Consider the following 20574-nt stretch of genomic DNA (forward strand, 5'->3'; position numbering starts at 1 on the left):
ATGAGCTTCCACATTTGTAGAGTCTTTTGATGCTGCCACTTATCATCCACCACAAGGTAGATGATAAGTGGCACCGCTCCAAAGAAAAAAAGAACAAGCAATATTCAATTCTGCTATTTTCTGACAAGAAAACAATACTTTTAATCATTGCCAACTGTTCTTCAGCTTCAGATTAATTTTGAACTAGTACACGAGTATTCATCAAGTGTTTTTAGCGGAGAATGTACGTCATCATATTAATTATTATATAAACATTCATTCATAATCATTCGTCCTTTCATCATCATCATTACGTTTAAATTTAATTCATGCAATTCTCTCCGTTATCAATGTTGATCGAATCCTACCAAAATACATCACGACACCCAATCAATTCAACAACAACAATTCTTACATCATCACGACGAATCACATCTCAATAATAATTAATTTGTAATTCCCACTGAAATTGAACCTATGACATTATTGGTGTGCGGTTATGTGATGTTCACACAACTCAACTTGCATCCGCTGCGTCATGACATGGTCGTACAACAACTCACTTCTCACACACACACGTGATGATGATGATGACAATGATCATCTTCTTTGAATGGTATCTCTCTATGATGGTCATTATCAAAAAACAACATCAACCTTCTCTCTCACTCACTCATATATATCCATCAGAAGAAATGTCCAACAACAACAACCATTCCAACATCACCACATCTCTTCCACTGACAACTCCTTCCAAATCCATCTCTTCTCCTCGTTCCATTCCTTCTCGTCTGTTATTCGGAACTCTCGAGAGTGGTGGTCTTGGTGCTGCTGCTGCTGGAGGAGGACTCACCTCTCCTCACTCTTCACGAATCAATGGATGTTCTTCAGCAAATTCTCCTCTCAACCTTCCAACTAGTTCGAACAACAGGATGATGAATAGTGGCACTCCTCGAATTCATTATCCACCTTCACCGACGACCATTTCCTTGTTGGAGGATTCCGTTCTGTTTCAACAACAACTCTCACCCAAACAAATTGGTAAGTTTTTGTGAAATGTTGTTGTTATTGATGTGAAACGTTGTTGTTACGAATGATGATACGAATGATAATGATGATTTGTTTGTTGATTGTCATTGGATGGATCAATTGAACTTTTTGTCATGACGACGACAAACATTGTTTCATGTCCTTCCGTCCATCCACTTTGACCATTCGATATTCGATGATGGTGTTGATGAATCTATTTCATTCATTCACTGCCTCACCTCATGATGATGGATCTGCTGTCTGTCTGTCTGACTTGTCATTCGTAATACCCTTTGACATTTTGCCACGAACGAAAATCCCTTCTCAAAAAAATCAAAAACCGTTACAACGAATCTTTGAAACAACAACAACGGCACTACTCCCAATCATGTTGATGATACAACAACAACAACAATAACTCATCATACGTGGTCATTATCATCATCGCGCTACTATTTTCATTAATTTATTTTGGATATCCTTCCGTAAATTGTTTATTATTATTATTGATTCCCATCATCATTATATCCTTGACCTCTTTGTTGCCTCATTGACGGCCGTCATCCTTTTGATTCGTCGATTATTTTGGTTGGTCTGAACAAACCACACACAATAACTCCAACAACAACAACAACTCTTTTTACTTTTTTTGTGCACAAACCATTCTTGTTGTTGTTGCTGTCAATATTTCAATATTTCATTCAAAACCAATCTACTGTTCATATTCCATCGTACCTCTTTCCTGCCTCTTTGATTTCTGTTTCCTTCCTTCTCTTCTATCTACTGTTGCTAAATTGTCATCATCTAAATTCCATCACCTCTCTGCCAATTTCATTCTGCCACTCTTATTGACATATCACCATGAACACGCCAACTATCAAAACGTCACTTGCCAAATCACCACTTCTAGATGCCACCAACAAGATTCAAGCCATACTTGATAAACAGTTTGACAAGCTTCCAGTTACGAAAGATATTCCTCGATTACTCAAGAAAATATATTTAATATCGCCAAAAAAGATCAATATACCATCTCTTCCACAAGATACTGATTCATCATCAAGTATCACGCAATCTCTCTCTGTCCGACAGCAGGACGATTTGTGGAAGCACAAAACAGATATTCCATTCAATCCAGAAAATCATTCCGATCTCACATCTCCCGACGACATTCCAAAAGAAATTATCTTCTATCAATTTATTAGAGCTATTGTGGATGATGTATTAAATGCTTCCAGTGAATTCAATATTCCATCCTACGAAGAGTATATTTCACACATTGATTTCAATGACCACCGTACTCTCAATAACTTTCTCATGAATTCCATCTCCTATCATCCCTCTTCTTTGGAACAAGATGACGATCAGAAAGACAACTCGAATGAACCTCTAAGCGGTAAGGAGGAAAACAAAAATCCTCTACTCTTCCTTCTCAAATGCTGTCAACAAACGATTGTCATTAATGTTCTGATGGGTCTTCGTGAATTCACAATGAAACACAAAATTCATTTTAAGGATGCTCGTGGAGCTTGGAAATTATGGATAGGATCCGATGGTGATCTATCTGATACTTCTACTACTACTACTTCAACTCCTTATGACACTTTCTACGTTGCTCATGAGCGCTCGGAACAGCTATACATGAAGCGTCTCGATTGGATGCAATCTTACGGAATATCTGATGAAGAATTGGCGAAATTGGAAGCTAATGATCCAAAAGAACAAGTTAATTTTTCAAAAGCAGCCATGAAACAACTTTTCCAATTCAAGTGGCAAATCAAGTTATGCTTTTCTAAGGAATCTGTATTGAGTGGTGAAATACCTCTAGGCGAGAATGACTTTAAATTAACTCATGTCACAATTTCTCTACTAGGCATTGATTACTCGAATGAAGATCTCACAGTGAGTCATCCTCAATACTGTGAAAAAGAGATTGCCTTATTAGAGCAATATTTTGACATGTTCAAATTTCAGTGTTCGAATTCAATCTCAGCTGCTACCGACACATCCTCTCTTCAGAGTGGTACATCTGATCAATTTCTGGAGTTTTCCAAGAAAGAAATGTTGGGTTCTCCTTGGGCGTCTCCGAGCACACCTGTGATATCAGGAATGAGCACTTCTCAACTCATGAATGGCAGTAAACCTTCGCCACTCACAAAACAAATTTTCTCATCGAAAACACCGATGGATACTCAGGAGACGCATTCTGTGGCAACTGTGAGCACTGAAAGTGTTGGTGATAGTTTTCAGTCCATAAAAACGTCGGAAGCAACAGTAGAAACATCAATCAAAGAGCAGGAAAAAGAGGTTAGTGAAAAAGTTCAATTATTAACTTTTGAATCTAACAATATTTGTACTATTACCGATTCCAACGATGACAATAATCAACATCATCACTTTACAAATTATAACAGCATATCAACAACCAACGAGCCTTTTCAGCAGAGTCCCAAAAAGACGAAACCAAATAGGACCAAGGACTCTCCTAAACACAATGACGATATGATTCTTTTTTGTATCCCAAGAACATTACTTGCTGCACTTCCATTTGTTGGAGTATTCTTTTCGAAAAATATAGATCATCAAGACAATTCTGTGACGATACACAATGAGCGGCATCATGAAGAAATTTCTGAGGAGAAAACCTTATTGAGTTAATTTATTATTAAAATTTTATTGTATTTTACTTTTCAGTTGAGGAATAAAACTGTGTTGTGTTTGGAAATGCTGAAACAATCACACTAAATCTTCATATCTCCAATCTGGCTTGTCACTACCAAAAAGTTATGTGAATGCGACTCTTTTCAGTCTTGCTTGTTTTTCTGCACTTCTGAGGCTCCAGGCAAATATTTCTCAATTCTCACATATTCCACAAAAGAAATGAACCAGACCAATAATCCAAGTACAAGCCGAACGACCTCCAATTTCACAATTTCGATCAATTCTGACGAAAGAGTTTCATGAGGATTATTCTTAATAATGTAATGTATTTTTGTGCATGTCGTAATAATCATCACAAGAGACATTACAAAAAGCAACATGCTCCTCCGAGTAAAAGCAAATAAAGACAACAAGCCCAAAACTCCCAGAGCAATATAAATCCATCCTAATTGAGTCAGTAACATTGAAAAAATTCCAATTCCAACCATTTGTTTTGGCTGCCCAGACGATGTTGATGATGAAACAAGATCCAAGGTTTCAAAAATTGTCATGGATTGAATGGCATCTTTGGTGTAATACACGTATCCAAATCCACTCAAAAGGTAATCTATACACATGGAGATGATAAAGATTGCATTCATGAATCGTTGAAAGCCTGTGAAGGCAGGTCGCCGTGTGGGCTCATCCTCTTGATCGGAAGAAGAGTTGCGTTCTGAAAGTTGTGATGATTTTTTAGACATTTTTTGTTTTTTTAAATTCCGTTTAAAATTTCATAACAAAATTAAACCCCCAAGATAAACACAATGCTACAAACCCCAAGCTATTCAGAATACTCCTTCCTCAGAACCTAACAAAACATCTTGTTACAAGACAAACAAACAAAATTTGTCAATATTTAAAAAAAATAATTTAATTTCCATCATAATGAATTTGGGCACACAGCAAGCAAAAGAAGTACGAGTGGGTCCTGGACCAAAAAGAGGATCATTTCCTTTGGATCATCTCCATGAATGTGATAAAGCAGTGGAGGAGTATTTTAAATGTTTGCAAGACAATGGTAATTTTGCTTCCAAGTGTCGGAAAGAAGCCTCCGATTATTTGAAATGCAGAGTGGAACATAAACTCATGTCAAAGGAAGACATGCTTCAGGCAGACATTCCAGAAACCAATGAAAACACTCCTGAGTTAACAATTGAACAAATTAAACAAATCAGAAAGGAACGACTTCAAAAAGAAGCCTTGAGAGGAAGAATGGGACTTACATCAGGAAGAACGGAAAAGCCAAACGGATGAACCTCGTTGCAATAACCAAACCAATTACTATTGAACATTTAAATTTTAAGATGTAAAGGATAAACTCGTTTGCGGATGGTGAATGCTCATTGATGGCCAGAAATGTATGTCCTCTGAAATTAATTTTCAATATGGAGAGCAACAAGTAGTAATATATTATTCGAATGAACTAACTTTTTATTTTCCTTTCAAAAAATCCTACAGCGTACGAGGAGTCTTCCCAACAAGAAGAATGCTTGCTTGATCGAACATCACGCAATATCTCACCAAAACGTGAAAGCAAGAATCCAAATTTGACCAATCACGTTCAGGAATTCTAATCGAATCAAAGAAAAAAAACTGTTGTCTCTCCTGCCCCACACCGAGCACACTCTCCCACAAATCATTGACAGATCATCACTCCCAAATATTATTCTGACAAGTTCAGACAATGATGAATCCAAACAACATTGTTGGTGATCGTACAGACCCAGGCACGAATGATGACGATCGACAACCTATCTATCAAAGAATTGAAAACGGACAAGCACAGGTTCCACCAGAAATCCAACAACAAACAGCTGCTGCTATGAATGATCAAGAGAAAAACAACACACCACAAGATGATCGTGATATTATGATGCACCAAATGATGGGCCAACAGCAGCAAACAGCACCACAGCACATAGGAGACGATACAGCTCATCCAGTGTCGAACCAGCAACAACCTCCGATGGCGAATGAACACCACCAACACGGGAATGATGTTTCTCGTCCAACTCTCGATCATGAAGGCCAAGGTGATGTACCAAGAGAACAAGTGGAGAGTCAGCAACAACCCCCACCACAACTTCTTCTCGAAGAAATTGCCTTCAACGAAAGAATGACAAGTTTCGGGATGCAACCATTGAGTTTTTCACTTGACGGCAACGAGCAAAAACTCGCTCACTCTTTGATTTATTTTGCTCAATGTTGTTTGTTCCGCAATTTTCAACCAACTACTGACAACTTGTATTACATTATTTTGCTGTTTAACAAGTACAGTTTCACCAAAGTGTATAGTCAATCAAAGATCACCCTCGACGATTATAGACAGGTTTGTTTCAACTGTTTAGCGTTAGAAATATTTGTTACATTCAAATTTATAGTTACTTCGTGATCTCTTTTCAGTATTACAGAGATTGACCACAGGGTACAATAATGTTGACACTCATATGAGCTCAAACCAAGTACCTTCAATCCAGTCAGATCATACCAATTATAACACTTATGTTCCCAATGAAAATCTATACAACCAAGAAACCTTAAATAGATTAGAGAGATTGATCAACTTGAAAAATCGACAACATCCTATGAAAGAGTTAACTTATTCTGAAGATAGAGATGTTTCTAAACTGGCCAGTGATTTGAATGAGATTGGAAAAAATTTTGAAAAGTATTATCCATCGAATGATGGAATTAGATCTGTTTTAAAGCGTCTTGAAAATTGCCATATTACTGATGTTTCACTTGATTACAGAGAACAGACTTTGAGTTTTCCAAAGTATATCAAGGTTTGTATCAACGATTTCTTTTCAAACTTTACAAATTTTGAAAAAGCTTCTACGAGATTTGAAGTCGCATATCGATAAAAACATACAAAAAGAAAGCTCATCAAGCTTTGTATCTTCCTTCCAAAGTTGGTTTGGATATAAAAAGAAAAAACCAAACGAGAACATGTTGTCTTATGTTTTGACTTTGGCGGAGGAAAACATCGAAGGGAAACCGGTAGAAGTAGATATAAAAACAATTAAGGAGGGTATTGATGACTTTATTTCCAACTTTCTTTCAACAAGTTATTTTTATCAACAGAGAGACGTAGAGGTAGATTTTTATTCAATGCTTCCAAGTATTCGTGAGATGAGCGAATTATATAACGGCCACATTGTTTTGACGCCACTTCTAGCTCTTCAAATTGTTCTATCAGTTTTGTTGAACAAAAAGAATGATTTACCCAAGCTTTTGGAAATACTCTCGAATATTGCCACAGGCCCAAACATTGAAGGTCTTGGGTGGAGCAAACAAATACTCAAAAAACTTAGACACTATTTGACGAAAGTTGAAAAGAAGCACTTTGAGTACGAATATTTGGTGACTGTATTACTTACACGACTCGGCTCAAAAAAGTGGATTAGTTTTTGGAAGACTGTTAGAATAATTTCTTCCAAAGAGTTCGATTGGTGTTATGAAGTATATGTCAGGACAAATTCTATCAATTGCCCTCAATTGATTGCAGAGGCTTTGAGGAAGGTAAAGGATCCTCATAATTCTCAACATCTGCAAGAGTTTCTTGCAAACATATTGCGACAAAATTTGTACCTTTTTGACACAGTTTGGAATCAACTAGTTGAGAATGTTGACGATATTATATTTTGTACTTCCTTACTGTTAAGACTAATTCCAAACTCCTCTTACAAGTTTAGTGAAAAATTGATAGAATCAGTTGTTCCAAAAAATCTAACATCATTGAAAGAGAAGACTTTAAAGGAAGTTTTGAACGTCTTAAATAGTTATCCAACCCATCGACAAACTTATCTCAAAATACTCAATTCCAGGATATCTTGGAAAAACATCACAGTCCTTGAAATGAAGACTGTTGTAAACTCTTTTCCCTCAATGGTGGATCTAGAAAAGCTTTTTTCCTTTTTTCAAAAGGAAATCTCACGAAAAAATTTGGATCCCTTACTTGAAATACTTGGTCTCTTTATTGAAAAACACGCACCAATCTCCTTTGAACTTATGGACTCAATTGTGGTAAAGTGGATAGATGTGGCGCCAAATTTAGATGCCATCATAAGTCTTTTGAACTGTGATCAAATTGCAAATTGGTCTTTGGACATTTCTCCGCAAGACATGGATGTACTCGGAGAACGCATTACAGATTTGTTATCAAGAAAATTTAGCTTTGAAAAGAGATTACAGGCCATGAACTTTATGTTTCGTCTTCTCGGAAATGTAAATGCGGCAATTCCGTTCGTCAAAGTTTTCTCCAACAAGTTCGTGGTCTCTTGCTATTCTTCTGCAGTTACTTTGAAACAAAAACAAATGGTTACTTCCCAATTAACCAAATCATTAGCAGCTGCTAAAAATGCGTATCTATTTTTCCCTATTTTGTTTTCATACAGCGAAGCTGTTGATGACATCAGAGAATTTGTTGATTCCATCGATATGTATATTGAAATCATTACCATTTGGAAAAAGCAAATAACCAATGCTAAAGATGCCGAAGAACAATTCGAACAGTGTATTAGAACGCCTATCCGAAACATGAAAGAAAAAATAACCGATCAAAGAGTGACGGTTGAAGAAATGGAATTGTTGTGTAATCACAAAGATAGCATAGCTAAATTGTTCAAAGAGATTGGAGACCCAGAGAAAATTAATTTCAACACAAAGCTTCAGTATGCCAATGAGCGAAAAAAGCTGTATGAACAATATACAAACATGATAGCGTGGTTTAAAGAATTTCCATCCTTGTTCTCCCTACTGGCCGTATTGGAACTGCCTCCTACTAGTGAGAACATAACCATAAATGCTATGGAGGACAAAATATCGATCTTCCAGGAAATGCTTAGTGAATTCGACAAAGATGACACAAGACCTCTCATTTTACATTTTCAGACAAATAAGAGTTTGCTTTTTAACTCATTGTTTAACAGGTTTTTACATGATCGATCAGTTACAACCTTCGAGGACGCGGCCAATGTATTGAGAGACGTTATTTACTTTTTAAAGACAATTGAACAATCCACAATTCAAGTACTTAAAGATTATCAAATTTTGGAGGTGGCTAAGCAAATTAGATCTAAAGGAACAACATTGAAACGAGAAATAGAGATGATCACTGAAGCTTTCAGCTCATCGGATAGACATGCGAACGAAGTAGATTTACAATCTCTACGAAGAGCTTTCGAATTAGAAGAAATTGGTCTGGGTATTGAAAGTTTACGAGATTGCCTCAAAGATTACAATATGGACATTATAAGACAACCCTCGTTCCAACGTTTATTAGATCTTGGTGATGAATTGAGGTTATTGTCAGGCCGTACATTAGACAGTGTGGATAGAATGTTTCAAAAAACAAAAGAAACTTTACATGGATTAGAATCATTCCATTTTGAGTATTTTTCAAAGATGCTCGCACCTGAGTCAAAGGGACTCTTACAGTTCATCAAAGATAATATTGACAACTTTGATGAATCCGTAAAAATTGTAAGAGCACGCAGTCGAAGCACCAAGTTTCATGAGGAGTTAGTGAACTCTCTCATGATAGCAAAAGAGTTAATCACTCCATTTCTTAATCCAAAAATTTCTTATGATGACCTTATCAAGAAGGTTATTGACATCTTTAAGAAGGAAGAGGATTTAACCAAGCTCAAAGATCTCCAAATTGCCAATGAGAACCTCACAACTGTCAAAGTTCTCTTCTCAAAAACTTCTACCATCAGTCTTGATGACATATTTGAGATTGTTTCCACAATTATAAAGTCAGGACATTATGTCTCTAACTTAAAGACAGGAGAACTTGCTATTCATTACAATATTCAAACAGAAAAGAAAGAGGTTTTTGGAGAAGAATTACTGGATCTTGTAGGAATTTCCATTTTCAGATCTTCTGATACAGCTACCGACTTGAACGATAACGCAACTTTAAAGAATAATTTGAAGTTATTTGTCATGATGTACCAGACAGCATTGAAATCTCACTCTGTTGCATTGAGCTTATTCAAGGAAGGACATCCAAAATATAAAGATTACGAGCAGATAGATCTTTGCGAAGATATGACTGTAGAAAGCTTGGAACAACACTACAATACCTTTGAGAATGCTTTGAAAGAATGGAAGACCGCAATTAAACATCTGACTGAACAATCACCAAGAATACTGAAACTTTCACGCCCTCAACTCACACAATTCGTTTCAATATTGCTGAACATTTCTAAAGTTGGTGAAACAAACGATTGCTCGTATTCTCATCTTATACCATACCTTTACACTATTCTAAGCGATGATTTAGAGAGCCTACAAGTGGACTTTACTACTGAGATGGTGAAAAATACACTCTACACATTAAGACAAGAAAATCCTGATTTAGACAATTTAGAACTAGTGAAGAGATTTGTGGAGACTACATTATCTTCTTTCGATATTGACTCCGAAATTGAAGCATCCAATGCTAAATATCAATCAAAAGCGATTTTTGATGTGGCACCTAAGGATATACCTCTCTTAATTATAGGGATCATGATAGAAATGCTTCCAGAAAAATCAACTTCGTTAATTCAATATTCAAACGTTCTGTATTGCACCTCATCTACTACCAAGGAAGAAATGCAATGGTTTAATAACAAACGAAAGATTTTTGCTGATTCCACATATGTCATTGTGGGAGTAAATAATCTTGGATTGAGCGTTAAGGAAGAATTAGTGAAATTTGAGTATGATGCTTATGACAGTAGTAAGAGTGTTGGCAAAACATTTTTACTCTTTACATCTGATATGGGACGAGATTCTTTTTCGTTTATTGGCACAACATCTTCCGCAGATGTGACCGAACATGATCACATAAAAAAGTTTATTCGGACAAGGTTTTTGAGCAAACCGGAGCTTAAGATCAAAGACATCCATCTTGTGAAGGGACCTATTTGTTGTGGAAAATCTCGCTTTATTAAGAAGAAAAAGAGCGGTGACACTGAACAGTACTTGAGAGTTTCGGTACGAGAGGACTTTTCTAAATCACACTTTTTTGAATGTCTGTCGCGATATGACGAAAGCATGAAGCATATATTATTTCACTTCGATATTTCTTGCTTTGCTGAATTTTTGGAATTCGAGAAATTCATATTGGAGTGGTTATTGGGAGGCTACCTTCATTTAGATAACGGAAAAATTGTTGTTAACCCATGGAAAACAAATATTGAAAGTGTCAAATTGTTCTTTGAGGTTCCTTGCACTCTGGACAAGAAAGAGCCAGAATTAGAACTTCTAAAATTTTTGTCGTACTCTGAACCAAAAGTTCTGAATGCAAATGTTGACACTTTTGACTACTCATCAAAGAAGGCCCGTTATGTTGCGACTATTTTGAACTTGTTCAACAAAAAGACCGTGAATAATATTGAAGTATTCATTCAAGAAGAACAAAATTTGATTTCAGGTCATGAATCGAAAGAGATTTTGTGTGATTTGTTTAAACGGTCAGATATTACACCGAGTCACGCCCACAGAAAGTTATTTATCAAATTGATGCATGAACGATGCAAAGAACTTGCAAAATTCCACAAACACTACATTGATATGAGAAAGAGATCAACTGAGGACAACTTAGAAGAAGATATATTTGGGCATACTGAAGCCCTTCTCAAGTCCATTAATACCAAATTGATCCCTATATTCAAAGAGGAATGTATTGTTATGTCAAACGATGAGATCAAACAGAGTTGGGTGAACCTTCCTGTATTGTTTGCAGTTCCTTCTGACTCTGGACTTATAAAGGAATATGACATCATCAAGTGTTCGGGCTGCAAGAGACAAATGAACATTGAGGATATGCGTATAATTGACATTGATAAGGATAATGAAAGCAAAATAAGATCCATGCTCAATACAACATTTAACACCAATGCTACCAATCTATGTGAATCTACAGACTTCCTTCTAACCAAAGATTTTGTCATCAAAATTCATTTGGTGAATGAAAGAAGAAAGTTGGCAAGTCCTTAATTTTACAATCTGAAACCGGAACCGGAAAGACTGAAATGCTACGATTTTACGCAGATGTGTTGAATTCACATTCAAAAATTTGTCCCGATATCCGTTATGAGCTAAATTCCAATTGGTTCAAACATGAATGGAAAAAGCTTAACGACAAAATTCAAGACGGAGGAAAGGTTTTGAAAGAAGAAAAAGAAAAAGTCAAGGATAACATTATCGAACTACTTAGGATAGCGGAAGATCAATTTGGAAACGACGAATATTTAGAATTGGTCAAGTCTCTAATACGATTTTCTAAACAGTTGTTTGAGTCATATAAGCTTTTGGAGAGAACTACTGCTATTTCAGCAATTTTTGATGCTTTTGATGCCAATGATTTCACATCGTTCGATATTAAGAACATTGCAGAATGGTTGTCTCATATTGAGTTAGCAAGACCATCCAGCATCTTCCACAAAATTTTAATGCACTCAGGAATTACTGCTGATCAAATACGAAAGGAAATCCATGAAATTTTAGAAAAGAAAAGGAAATGCTTGGAGCAAGGTATTCCTGATTTAATCACTGTAGTATTCATTGATGAACTTAACACTACATCATGCATGGGTATGATTAAGGAGTTAATGATTGATCATTCCTTAGATGGCGTCAAGTTGCCCAAGTCTATTTTCTTTATTGGAGCTATCAATCCAAAAAACAAAACCAAGTCAACTCTTCTAAAAGAAGGTTTTCAAATTTCGAGGATTTCCAAGACCAGTTCAAAACAGCAATCTGAAGAAGTTATAGTTAATTCAGCAGACTATGAAGGTGAATACATTGTCAATGACCTTGCACCCTCCATGGAATTGATCAAGTTTGACTATGGTGATTTATCTCCCGTTCAAGAACAAGACTTTCTGCGACTACTATTAGAACAAGAACAAAAGAAAAGAGGAGTTCAAGATGTAGTCACTTCGGAGTTGCAACATTTCATCTTTTGTTCCCAAAGATATGTTGCTGAAGCTCGGTTACATAAAATTCGAGTTTCAATTAGAGACTTGACAAGAGCAAACAAATTATATTGGTTTCTGAGAGAGAATAAGATCATTCCTTTAGATCCGAATGAGGACACAGAAGAAAACAACCATATTCATAGTATCATCATGTCGATTGCCTTAAATTATTATTTCAGACTTCCACATGACTATAGAGAAAAATTTGAGAAAGTCATTGACGATCTTGTGATACAACAATTTCCTCACTACTCGTATTTACGTTTCGCTGCTACTGTGAAGAGGTGTCTAAATGATTTTTATCAAAGAGCGAAAGCTTGTGATTTTATACCATCAGGCATTGCTCAAACGCAAGCATTCGCAGAAAATCTTTTCGCTCAGATTGTGTGTATACAATCTGTTACTCCTTTATCAATCGTCGGTAGCCCAGGAAATAGCAAAACATTATCGTACACATGTGCAACTCAAAAGAAACGAAATCTTTTCCCAACTATGAAGACTGTACATAGTCAACACTACCAATGCAACGAAATGTCAACTGCAGCAGAAATAGAGACAGTATTAAAAAGTTCAGTAGAAACAAAAAAGAAGTACGAGCGTGCTGGCATGCTGAATGAACTATGTTCATTATTGATTGATGAAGCAAGTTTACCCATAGAACAAAAACATGCCCTCAAATGCATCCATTACTATTTAGACAAACCATATATTTGCACAGTACTGATTTCTAACATGAGATTAGATGCAGCCAAGTCAAACAGAGCTATTCAGATCATTCAACCTTCTTTAAGCTTCGATGATTTGAGAGCTCTATGTAAAGGCGTCCTCATGCTTGATGATGATGTTCGTCCATATTCAAGAAATGCAAAGATCATTACTGCCCTGTGCAAATCTTTCCAACAAGTGAACGAAGTGCTAGAGAGTCCTATTGTCAAAAGAGAGCCAGAGGCTAATCAAACAGCAGCCAATATTGCGTCATGTGGTATTTTCCATATGAGAGACTTTGTTTTCTTCTTGAGAATGTTAAGAAAGAGATCTGAAGGTGATTTATTTTCTCCAAACAATATTTATTATGCTTTACAAAGAAATTTCAACGGAGTGTTTAAACAAGATTTTGAAGCAATTTGTGATTTATTCTTCATCAATATCAGACGTGAATTGGGTGCAGATTTCAAGATCTACATTCCGACAGCGAAGAAATATATGCAAGTTGTTGAAGACAGTATTGCTGATCGATTGAATATTCAACAGGGAGAAGATCCTAATCAATCCCATTTTCGTTATACCATGATTATAGATCCAAGTGAGTCGCAATCCTCCATTGAGTTACTTTTCAAGGCAAACAAACTAAAGCAGAAAACAAAAGTTGTTTTTATAAGTGACTTTAAAGAAGATTCAAATGATTTATCTCTCTCACAAGAAATCTCAGAGGTCAAGCAATCCATGGAAGAAGGGACTTGCGTTATTTTAGTGAATTCTGCAGCAATCAACTCAAGTTTTTATGACGTATTTAACAGACAGTTCATATCCATTAATGATCGATATTTTGCAAACGTTAGTATTAGAGGAACCACACATCCATGTCTCATTAATCCTCAATTCCATTGCATACTCCATGTTCCTTTGAGCCAATACAGAACAATGCCGATACCTTTATTGAACAGATTTGAAAAATATATTGTTGGAGCAGAGCAGATTCTAGAAGATTCTATTCCTTCTGAATCACTCACTGAGAAACAAAGTATTTTGAAGCATATAAGAAATGGTGTCCATGATTTTATTCAACAATTTGGAGAGATCACATTTTATGGACTCACTTCCAAAGAGACGGTAGATTCGCTCATGTTGAGAGTGGTTAACGATTCTACTGAAGAAATTTCTATCAGAAAACCTCTGGCTATCAGAAATGAAAAAATTGTTCGACTCATGAAGGAGAACAATATCGAAGACCATGAGGAAGATAACAATGTTAACACAGGTACATCATCCAAAAGGTTAAGAGAATACATTAGATCTGTAAACTTTCAACTCTTGCAAATTTGTGCTCCAGAGAGTATTTATTTAATGAGGAATATTATACCTATTTCCTATTTGCTCGAATATTTGACTCATCAAGAACACTTTTGTGCAGTCTCCTTTTTGAAACATGCCATTCAAGATCACTTTTCAAATAATCGAAAAGATCCCACCAAGTATTTGTTATATTTGAGACATTCCAGCGGTATCCAAAGCTTACCAGAGAACGTACATATTCACGAGATGCTAACAACCCATTTTCAAAGTCCTGACTACTTGCAAATCATTGAAACATCTTCAGATGTTATTACTGTGGCATCTATATCTTCCTTCTCGTCACAGATCGATATTTGTGAATTACTCAATAACTTTGCTGAGAATCCAAACAAGTTGGTGTTGATATTTACTGTAGACATGTCTTCAATTTCAAAACAAGTTGTGAACTATGTCAAGTTTAAAATTGACAACATGCTGTCGTCTGCAATGGTAAAGATGAATGGACTGAAGCCGTTTGTATCTCTTCTATTGCATTTCCCTCCAGAATGCGCACATTTTAAGCCTGCCTATGATACTATATTCACAGACTGGTCTTATTACTATGTTGATAGCTTGACAACTCCAGATATGGTAGATGAGTCACAAATCAATGAAGATATGGATTATGAGAAATATCAAGATTCAAGATATTGGTTTTGTGTTGCCGTTGGTTTAATCAATTCTTTTGACTTGGAAGACAGAAAGCAATTTCAACGGGCATTTATTCCTCTCTTTGAATCAACATTAATAGAAAACATCAGAGAAAACTCTTCTGTCCTTTCATCTGCATCACTTAATCAATACTTTTTGAGACAAAGAAAGCTTAGTCTCACACAAAAAACTGAATTTGTGGAAAAATTATTGAAAAATTTCACACCCTTAAAAGATATCATATTGAACATGTTCGCTGAAAAATGGAATACAAAAGTGATATCTTCCATTGTGAATAACACTTGTAGAGATATAACTACTGGAAAGGTTGTAAATGGTATAATTCAAAGCATTTCAAATACTCTTTCCTCATTATTCATGGAAATGATGTATCCGATCACCAAAAAGTTAATTCTATTAACTCCATCTGTTGAAAATTTGTCACAGAGCAATCCGAATGATGCGGTACTACAGTCCAAGATTATGGAAATGTTTATTAAGACTTCACTGAAGAAAAATGCATATAATTCTCGTGCGGCAAGCTTAAATCAAATGATTCAAGAAAACCTGCACTTTTCCTCAATACTACTTGAGAGAATAGAGAGCAATCAACACGAAGCTGACCTAATTTTAGAAGAAGTTATAGATATTATTGAAAGAGATCAGAGCAAGTTTGAAAAGTTCCGCTTGGATGCCATTGCATATCATTTTTCGAAGGACGTTATCAAAGACGATAAATCCATTAAATTGATCGACATATTACTTTCACCAACTTGGAGACCTGATGAAAAGAGACGAACGTACAAGTTGATAACCTACATGAAACAAGAACGAGCAAGGAATTATATTAGTTTGATATTTGCTGTACTACATGAGTTTAAGTTTATTAACTTCTTAGAGAACGATGGGTTTGTGAAAGAATTTAGAAAAGTTGGACTTGTATTCGAGAAAGCTTTAGAGCATATTTATAGAAACTGTATTGAATTCTTGTTCTCTTCACTCACTACTGCTCTTTCCTCTTCAAATATGGATATCCTAAGTAATTGTAAAGAGTGGCTGAATTCTTTAAACTTCTTCAATATGAAGCACTTTGCAGAGCAATCAGCATTCCTAAAGAGCCCAAAGACTGAACGAATTTACTTACTGAACTGTATTATGAATGGATTGGAAGACATGTCCGATCCAGCACCAATTCAAGATTTATGGAATCGTATCGAGAAGAAAATTCATGATCAAAGCAAATTGTCAGAATGTTTTACGCAAGTAATTGAGACGATTAGTCCAACTGTGATGACTTACTTATCAGAAGACTCTCAACGCGTTTTCATTAATAATCTTCTTCATTTCACTTTCTCTTTTTCACTTGATAACTGGACGGTTCCTTCTTTAAATCAATATCTAGAGGTCATCAATTTGTTTGAAGGTGATGGTCCTTCCATTTGGAAAATGATCAATCTTGGATCTCTCTCATCAATCATGGATAACATTACTCGACTATTAATTGAAAACAGACTTCATGAAAATTTAAGAAAATGCATTTCAAATTATTTGAACAACTTTGATAATGCAAAGCTAATTCCAGAAGATATTTCACTTACGAGACAAGATTATGTAATCTCATTGTTGCAGTCATCGTATATTAGCCACAAGCAGCAAATGTCATGGAATTCATTTTTGGAAAATTACATGAGAGGAGCAAATAACAGTATTGCAGGCTGTGAAAAACTTGATCTTTGCCTCGATAACGCTAACTCTAAGCTGCTCTTATCCAAATTCGCAGACTTCCTTGTGGAGAACAATAATCCAAAAGAAACCATAGAAGGTCTCACAGCACAAACAAAAAAGGTATTACTCGATACCATGGCAAAGCATGTAAACATGCCACTCTTTTTGTTGTCACGATATGACTCTTTAGAACAGGTCCTTACCAGCAACAGAGCAGAACTTACTAGCATTGGATTGGGAAATTATTATCTCGAGAATATTGCCAAGGACTACAAGTCCTATCACTTTACATTCATGCATAATCGACAACATGCTATTTACAATATTTTCACAAGTATGCGTGACCGTGCTAACAACCCTCAAGACTTTGTGAACTACGTTTTAGAACAAGCACCACAGCACAAGTACACTATTAGAATGCTTCTTGTTGTCATTTCTTACAATTATTTCTTTTTAGAAAATAGAAGATGTGATGCAGTGTTAACGTGTTTACAAAACGCAAATGTTAGAAATTCTTTATCCATTGAAGATGTTGAAATACCCGCTTTCACAAAGTTTGCCTCTGAACCAGTTTCTTTACCAGCTGAGAAACAGAATCATACCTTTACTATGTATTCTTTGTCAAAAGAGTTTATTGATTCCAACGACGACAAGGATTTATTGCATTTGTTTGCAAATATAACTGCGGTGACACTTGGCATACCCAAAGAAAAGAACCATCTCTATAATCGCTTGTTCCATCCTGAGGTTTTAGCTAATTCCTTTGGGCCTGGTTCGACGTATTCAGATAGGAATTGGGACTGCGGCTTCGTTGCAGGTTTTGAAATATCTAACACTGGTAATAATAATATTATGAACAGAAGTCAAATGTATCATGCTGCTCTTAATACGTTAACATGGGCTGCTTTTGCATTGTGTGTTCTTTTTGATCCAGCTAGAAATGAAGCAAGTGCAAAAGGAGGTCACATGTGTAATTACATTGAGGACGAGGGTTACGTCAATATTTCGAATTTAGAAAAGTTGCAGAACTATATCAGAACTCGAGTGTGCACCTTTTTGTCTATCTTCGCGTTCTCTCCTAATGTGATCCACAGAGTGGATCCAATCATATTCTTTACGAATGTGTTGGAGAGATTTTTGATGCAAGCTCCCTCCTCTAATGATTGCTTAGGTTTTTTTAGTGAGGGTGGAGAGAAAATAAGAAAGTATGAAAACTTTTGGATGAATAATTGCTTTATTCCTGTTTTAAATGATTATGGAAATATTGTCAACAAGATGAACGAGAAAATGCAAACGTTGCTAAGAATTTCTCAATTCAAAGAAGCCTCCATGAACATTAGAAAACAGAAAGATGTGTTCATTCCACCAAAGTCAATACTTGATCTCCTGAATGAACGTTTCTCTGAAGTTGAACATGACAACTATCCTGAAACAATACGACAAGTGCTCAAATTCAACCTTTGGCTCTCATTTAGTGGCTACATTCAAGATTTCATTGCAATGTATGTCGCACTGCATCGAGGACTAAGTGGAAAATTAGAAGAAAATGAAATTCACATCACCATTAAGGACGCCATCCGTCGGATGTCTCGAGAGAAACAACAAGAAATTCAGGATCTTTGGATGAGAGTGAAACAAAGTTGGGCTGACATTAAACAGAAAACTGTTCAAGCGTTGGGAGAAGTTGTTTGCCAACAAGAAGAAAGAGAAATCATAGATTTGAATGATGACACTATTTTATCTTCTGTATTACATGTGCCTGAAGGAAATAATGCAATTGGAACGATGATTAAGAACATCTATGTTGCTCAATCTTCGATACAACAAAGCTATTCGTCAAGCAGTACTGTTGTGGCTGAAACAGCTGTAAGCATTACTGACAAAGCATTCAACAACTTGCTTTTTATCCATCTCAAAGAAGAGCATTTGTGTGAAATGGCCAAACGTTTCTTGGTCATTAAGAACAATCGTACCGATTTCGATTGGTCTGGATTAGAGTTCTTACTGAAAGAATGTCTTGCAAAAGGAAGAATAACTGTGCAGATTCAAGACTCTGCTCCTCTCACGCCCTCTGCTAAATTTGAATTTATTCAACACAAAGCCCAGCAGCAACAATATGACAAAAATGTGGACGCAGTTAATGAGGAAATTGAGGATGAAGAAAATACATCCAAAAACACTATCTATTATTATTCTAAAGTACTCACTGAATATGAAGGCAAATTGGACAACAATGACAATATTGAACTTCCTGATGACAAGAAGAAAATTCTGTTGAGTAGCATTGATTGCAAGAACACAAGTGAAGTATTGAAAGTGGCAAAGGATCTCGATACAATTTTGAAACTTCACGAGCAAGACGTTCCTAATTACTTATCATACGCTCCAGAAAACTCAGTTTTAAGAAAGCTAAACAGGTTGAAAGGAACTGAATTATTTTCTCTTCTCCAGATTGTATTGGATATTATTTATAATCGAGAAGAAGCAAAATCTCTCTACGAAAAATTTGCTGCAAGACAGTTCAGATATACATTAACATCCACCATGAAGAAACAGCTGGAAAAAATTGGACAAGCTTTGGAAGAGCAAGTGAAACAACAAGGTTCTAAACTTGACATGAATTTGGAAACCCTTGAAACAATTGCATCCGTTATTTATAACGATGTCGATGGAGTTTTAAGATTTAACAACAATCAACAAAAGTCATTATTGGAACTCTTTGAGAAAAGTATCAAACATCAACTCAGAAACGAGGTTCAAATTTCCTACTTTTTACCAAAATCCATTACAACAAGAGAAACAGTTGCATATATTGAATACTTGAGAAGACTTATTGGTAAAATAAGGTTGCATCGATCAGAAGTGGTTTCCTCTCGTAAAGATTGTTATATTGAAAAAGTTCCAAATAGTTTTGTGAGCACTCTTTCGAATTCTGACTCCATTCTCCAAAAATTTGGTACTTATGATGAAAATCAAGTTGATCCACTGGGTGAAGAGGCTGATAATGACGAGAATGATTGGAATTTGTATGTTCGTGAATCCATGTACCCGCAAATGGAAAGAATTTCACAACTACGAAAGGACATTCAACAAGAACTTGATATTTCCAAAGATTTAACTTTAGAGATTGCCAAATTGAGACATGAAGAAAAACTTTTACGCTTGAAATGGGAAGCACTTCAATTAAGACAAGAAAGCAATATGTTGAAACAGCAGTTGAAGGAAAATAGAAAAACAATTATTCTATTATATGCAAAAGTGAAAAAGCTGCTTCAATAAATGAGGTGATGATGTTGTGGTGTTTGGTTGTTCGATTTGGATCCCAAGAGTATAGATTCGATTTATTCTGTGTATTGATGTTCATGTTGTTGAATTGGAACTCGTCCACCAACTCTCCAAAAACATTTCAGTATGTGTCAGTATGCGGTTGTCAGAGTTTCAGAGGACGAGATAGAGTCAAAGA

At 35.8% G+C, this 20574-nt stretch overlaps 5 protein-coding genes across 5 annotated transcripts; 4 read left to right on the plus strand and 1 right to left on the minus strand.

Moving 5' to 3' along the window:
* Positions 1-674: 674 nt before the first annotated feature.
* On the plus strand, positions 675-3479 carry FDP41_003261 (uncharacterized protein; the record flags this gene model as incomplete). The annotated part of the gene is made up of 3 exons (XM_044706546.1): positions 675-1020; positions 1919-3315; positions 3423-3479. The coding sequence occupies 3 exons, from the start codon at positions 675-677 to the stop codon at positions 3477-3479; spliced, it is 1800 nt and encodes a 599-aa protein (XP_044562652.1).
* A 333-nt stretch (positions 3480-3812) lies between these two features.
* On the minus strand, positions 3813-4409 carry FDP41_003262 (uncharacterized protein; the record flags this gene model as incomplete). Its single annotated transcript, XM_044706547.1, has 1 exon — positions 3813-4409. One exon carries the CDS (start codon positions 4407-4409, stop codon positions 3813-3815), a length of 597 nt encoding a protein of 198 aa, XP_044562653.1.
* A 184-nt stretch (positions 4410-4593) lies between these two features.
* Positions 4594-4962, plus strand: FDP41_003263 (uncharacterized protein; the record flags this gene model as incomplete). The annotated part of the gene is made up of 1 exon (XM_044706548.1): positions 4594-4962. The coding sequence occupies one exon, from the start codon at positions 4594-4596 to the stop codon at positions 4960-4962; it is 369 nt and encodes a 122-aa protein (XP_044562654.1).
* Positions 4963-5395: 433 nt separating this feature from the next.
* Positions 5396-11700, plus strand: FDP41_003264 (uncharacterized protein; the record flags this gene model as incomplete). Its single annotated transcript, XM_044706549.1, has 3 exons — positions 5396-6037; positions 6090-6494; positions 6541-11700. The coding sequence occupies 3 exons, from the start codon at positions 5396-5398 to the stop codon at positions 11698-11700; spliced, it is 6207 nt and encodes a 2068-aa protein (XP_044562655.1).
* Positions 11701-11735: 35 nt separating this feature from the next.
* Positions 11736-20390, plus strand: FDP41_003265 (uncharacterized protein; the record flags this gene model as incomplete). The annotated part of the gene is made up of 1 exon (XM_044706550.1): positions 11736-20390. The coding sequence occupies one exon, from the start codon at positions 11736-11738 to the stop codon at positions 20388-20390; it is 8655 nt and encodes a 2884-aa protein (XP_044562656.1).
* Positions 20391-20574: the final 184 nt, after the last annotated feature.

Source organism: Naegleria fowleri, assembly GCF_008403515.1.
Source record: "Naegleria fowleri strain ATCC 30894 chromosome Unknown tig33, whole genome shotgun sequence".
Lineage (NCBI taxonomy): Eukaryota > Heterolobosea > Eutetramitea > Acrasida > Naegleriidae > Naegleria > Naegleria fowleri.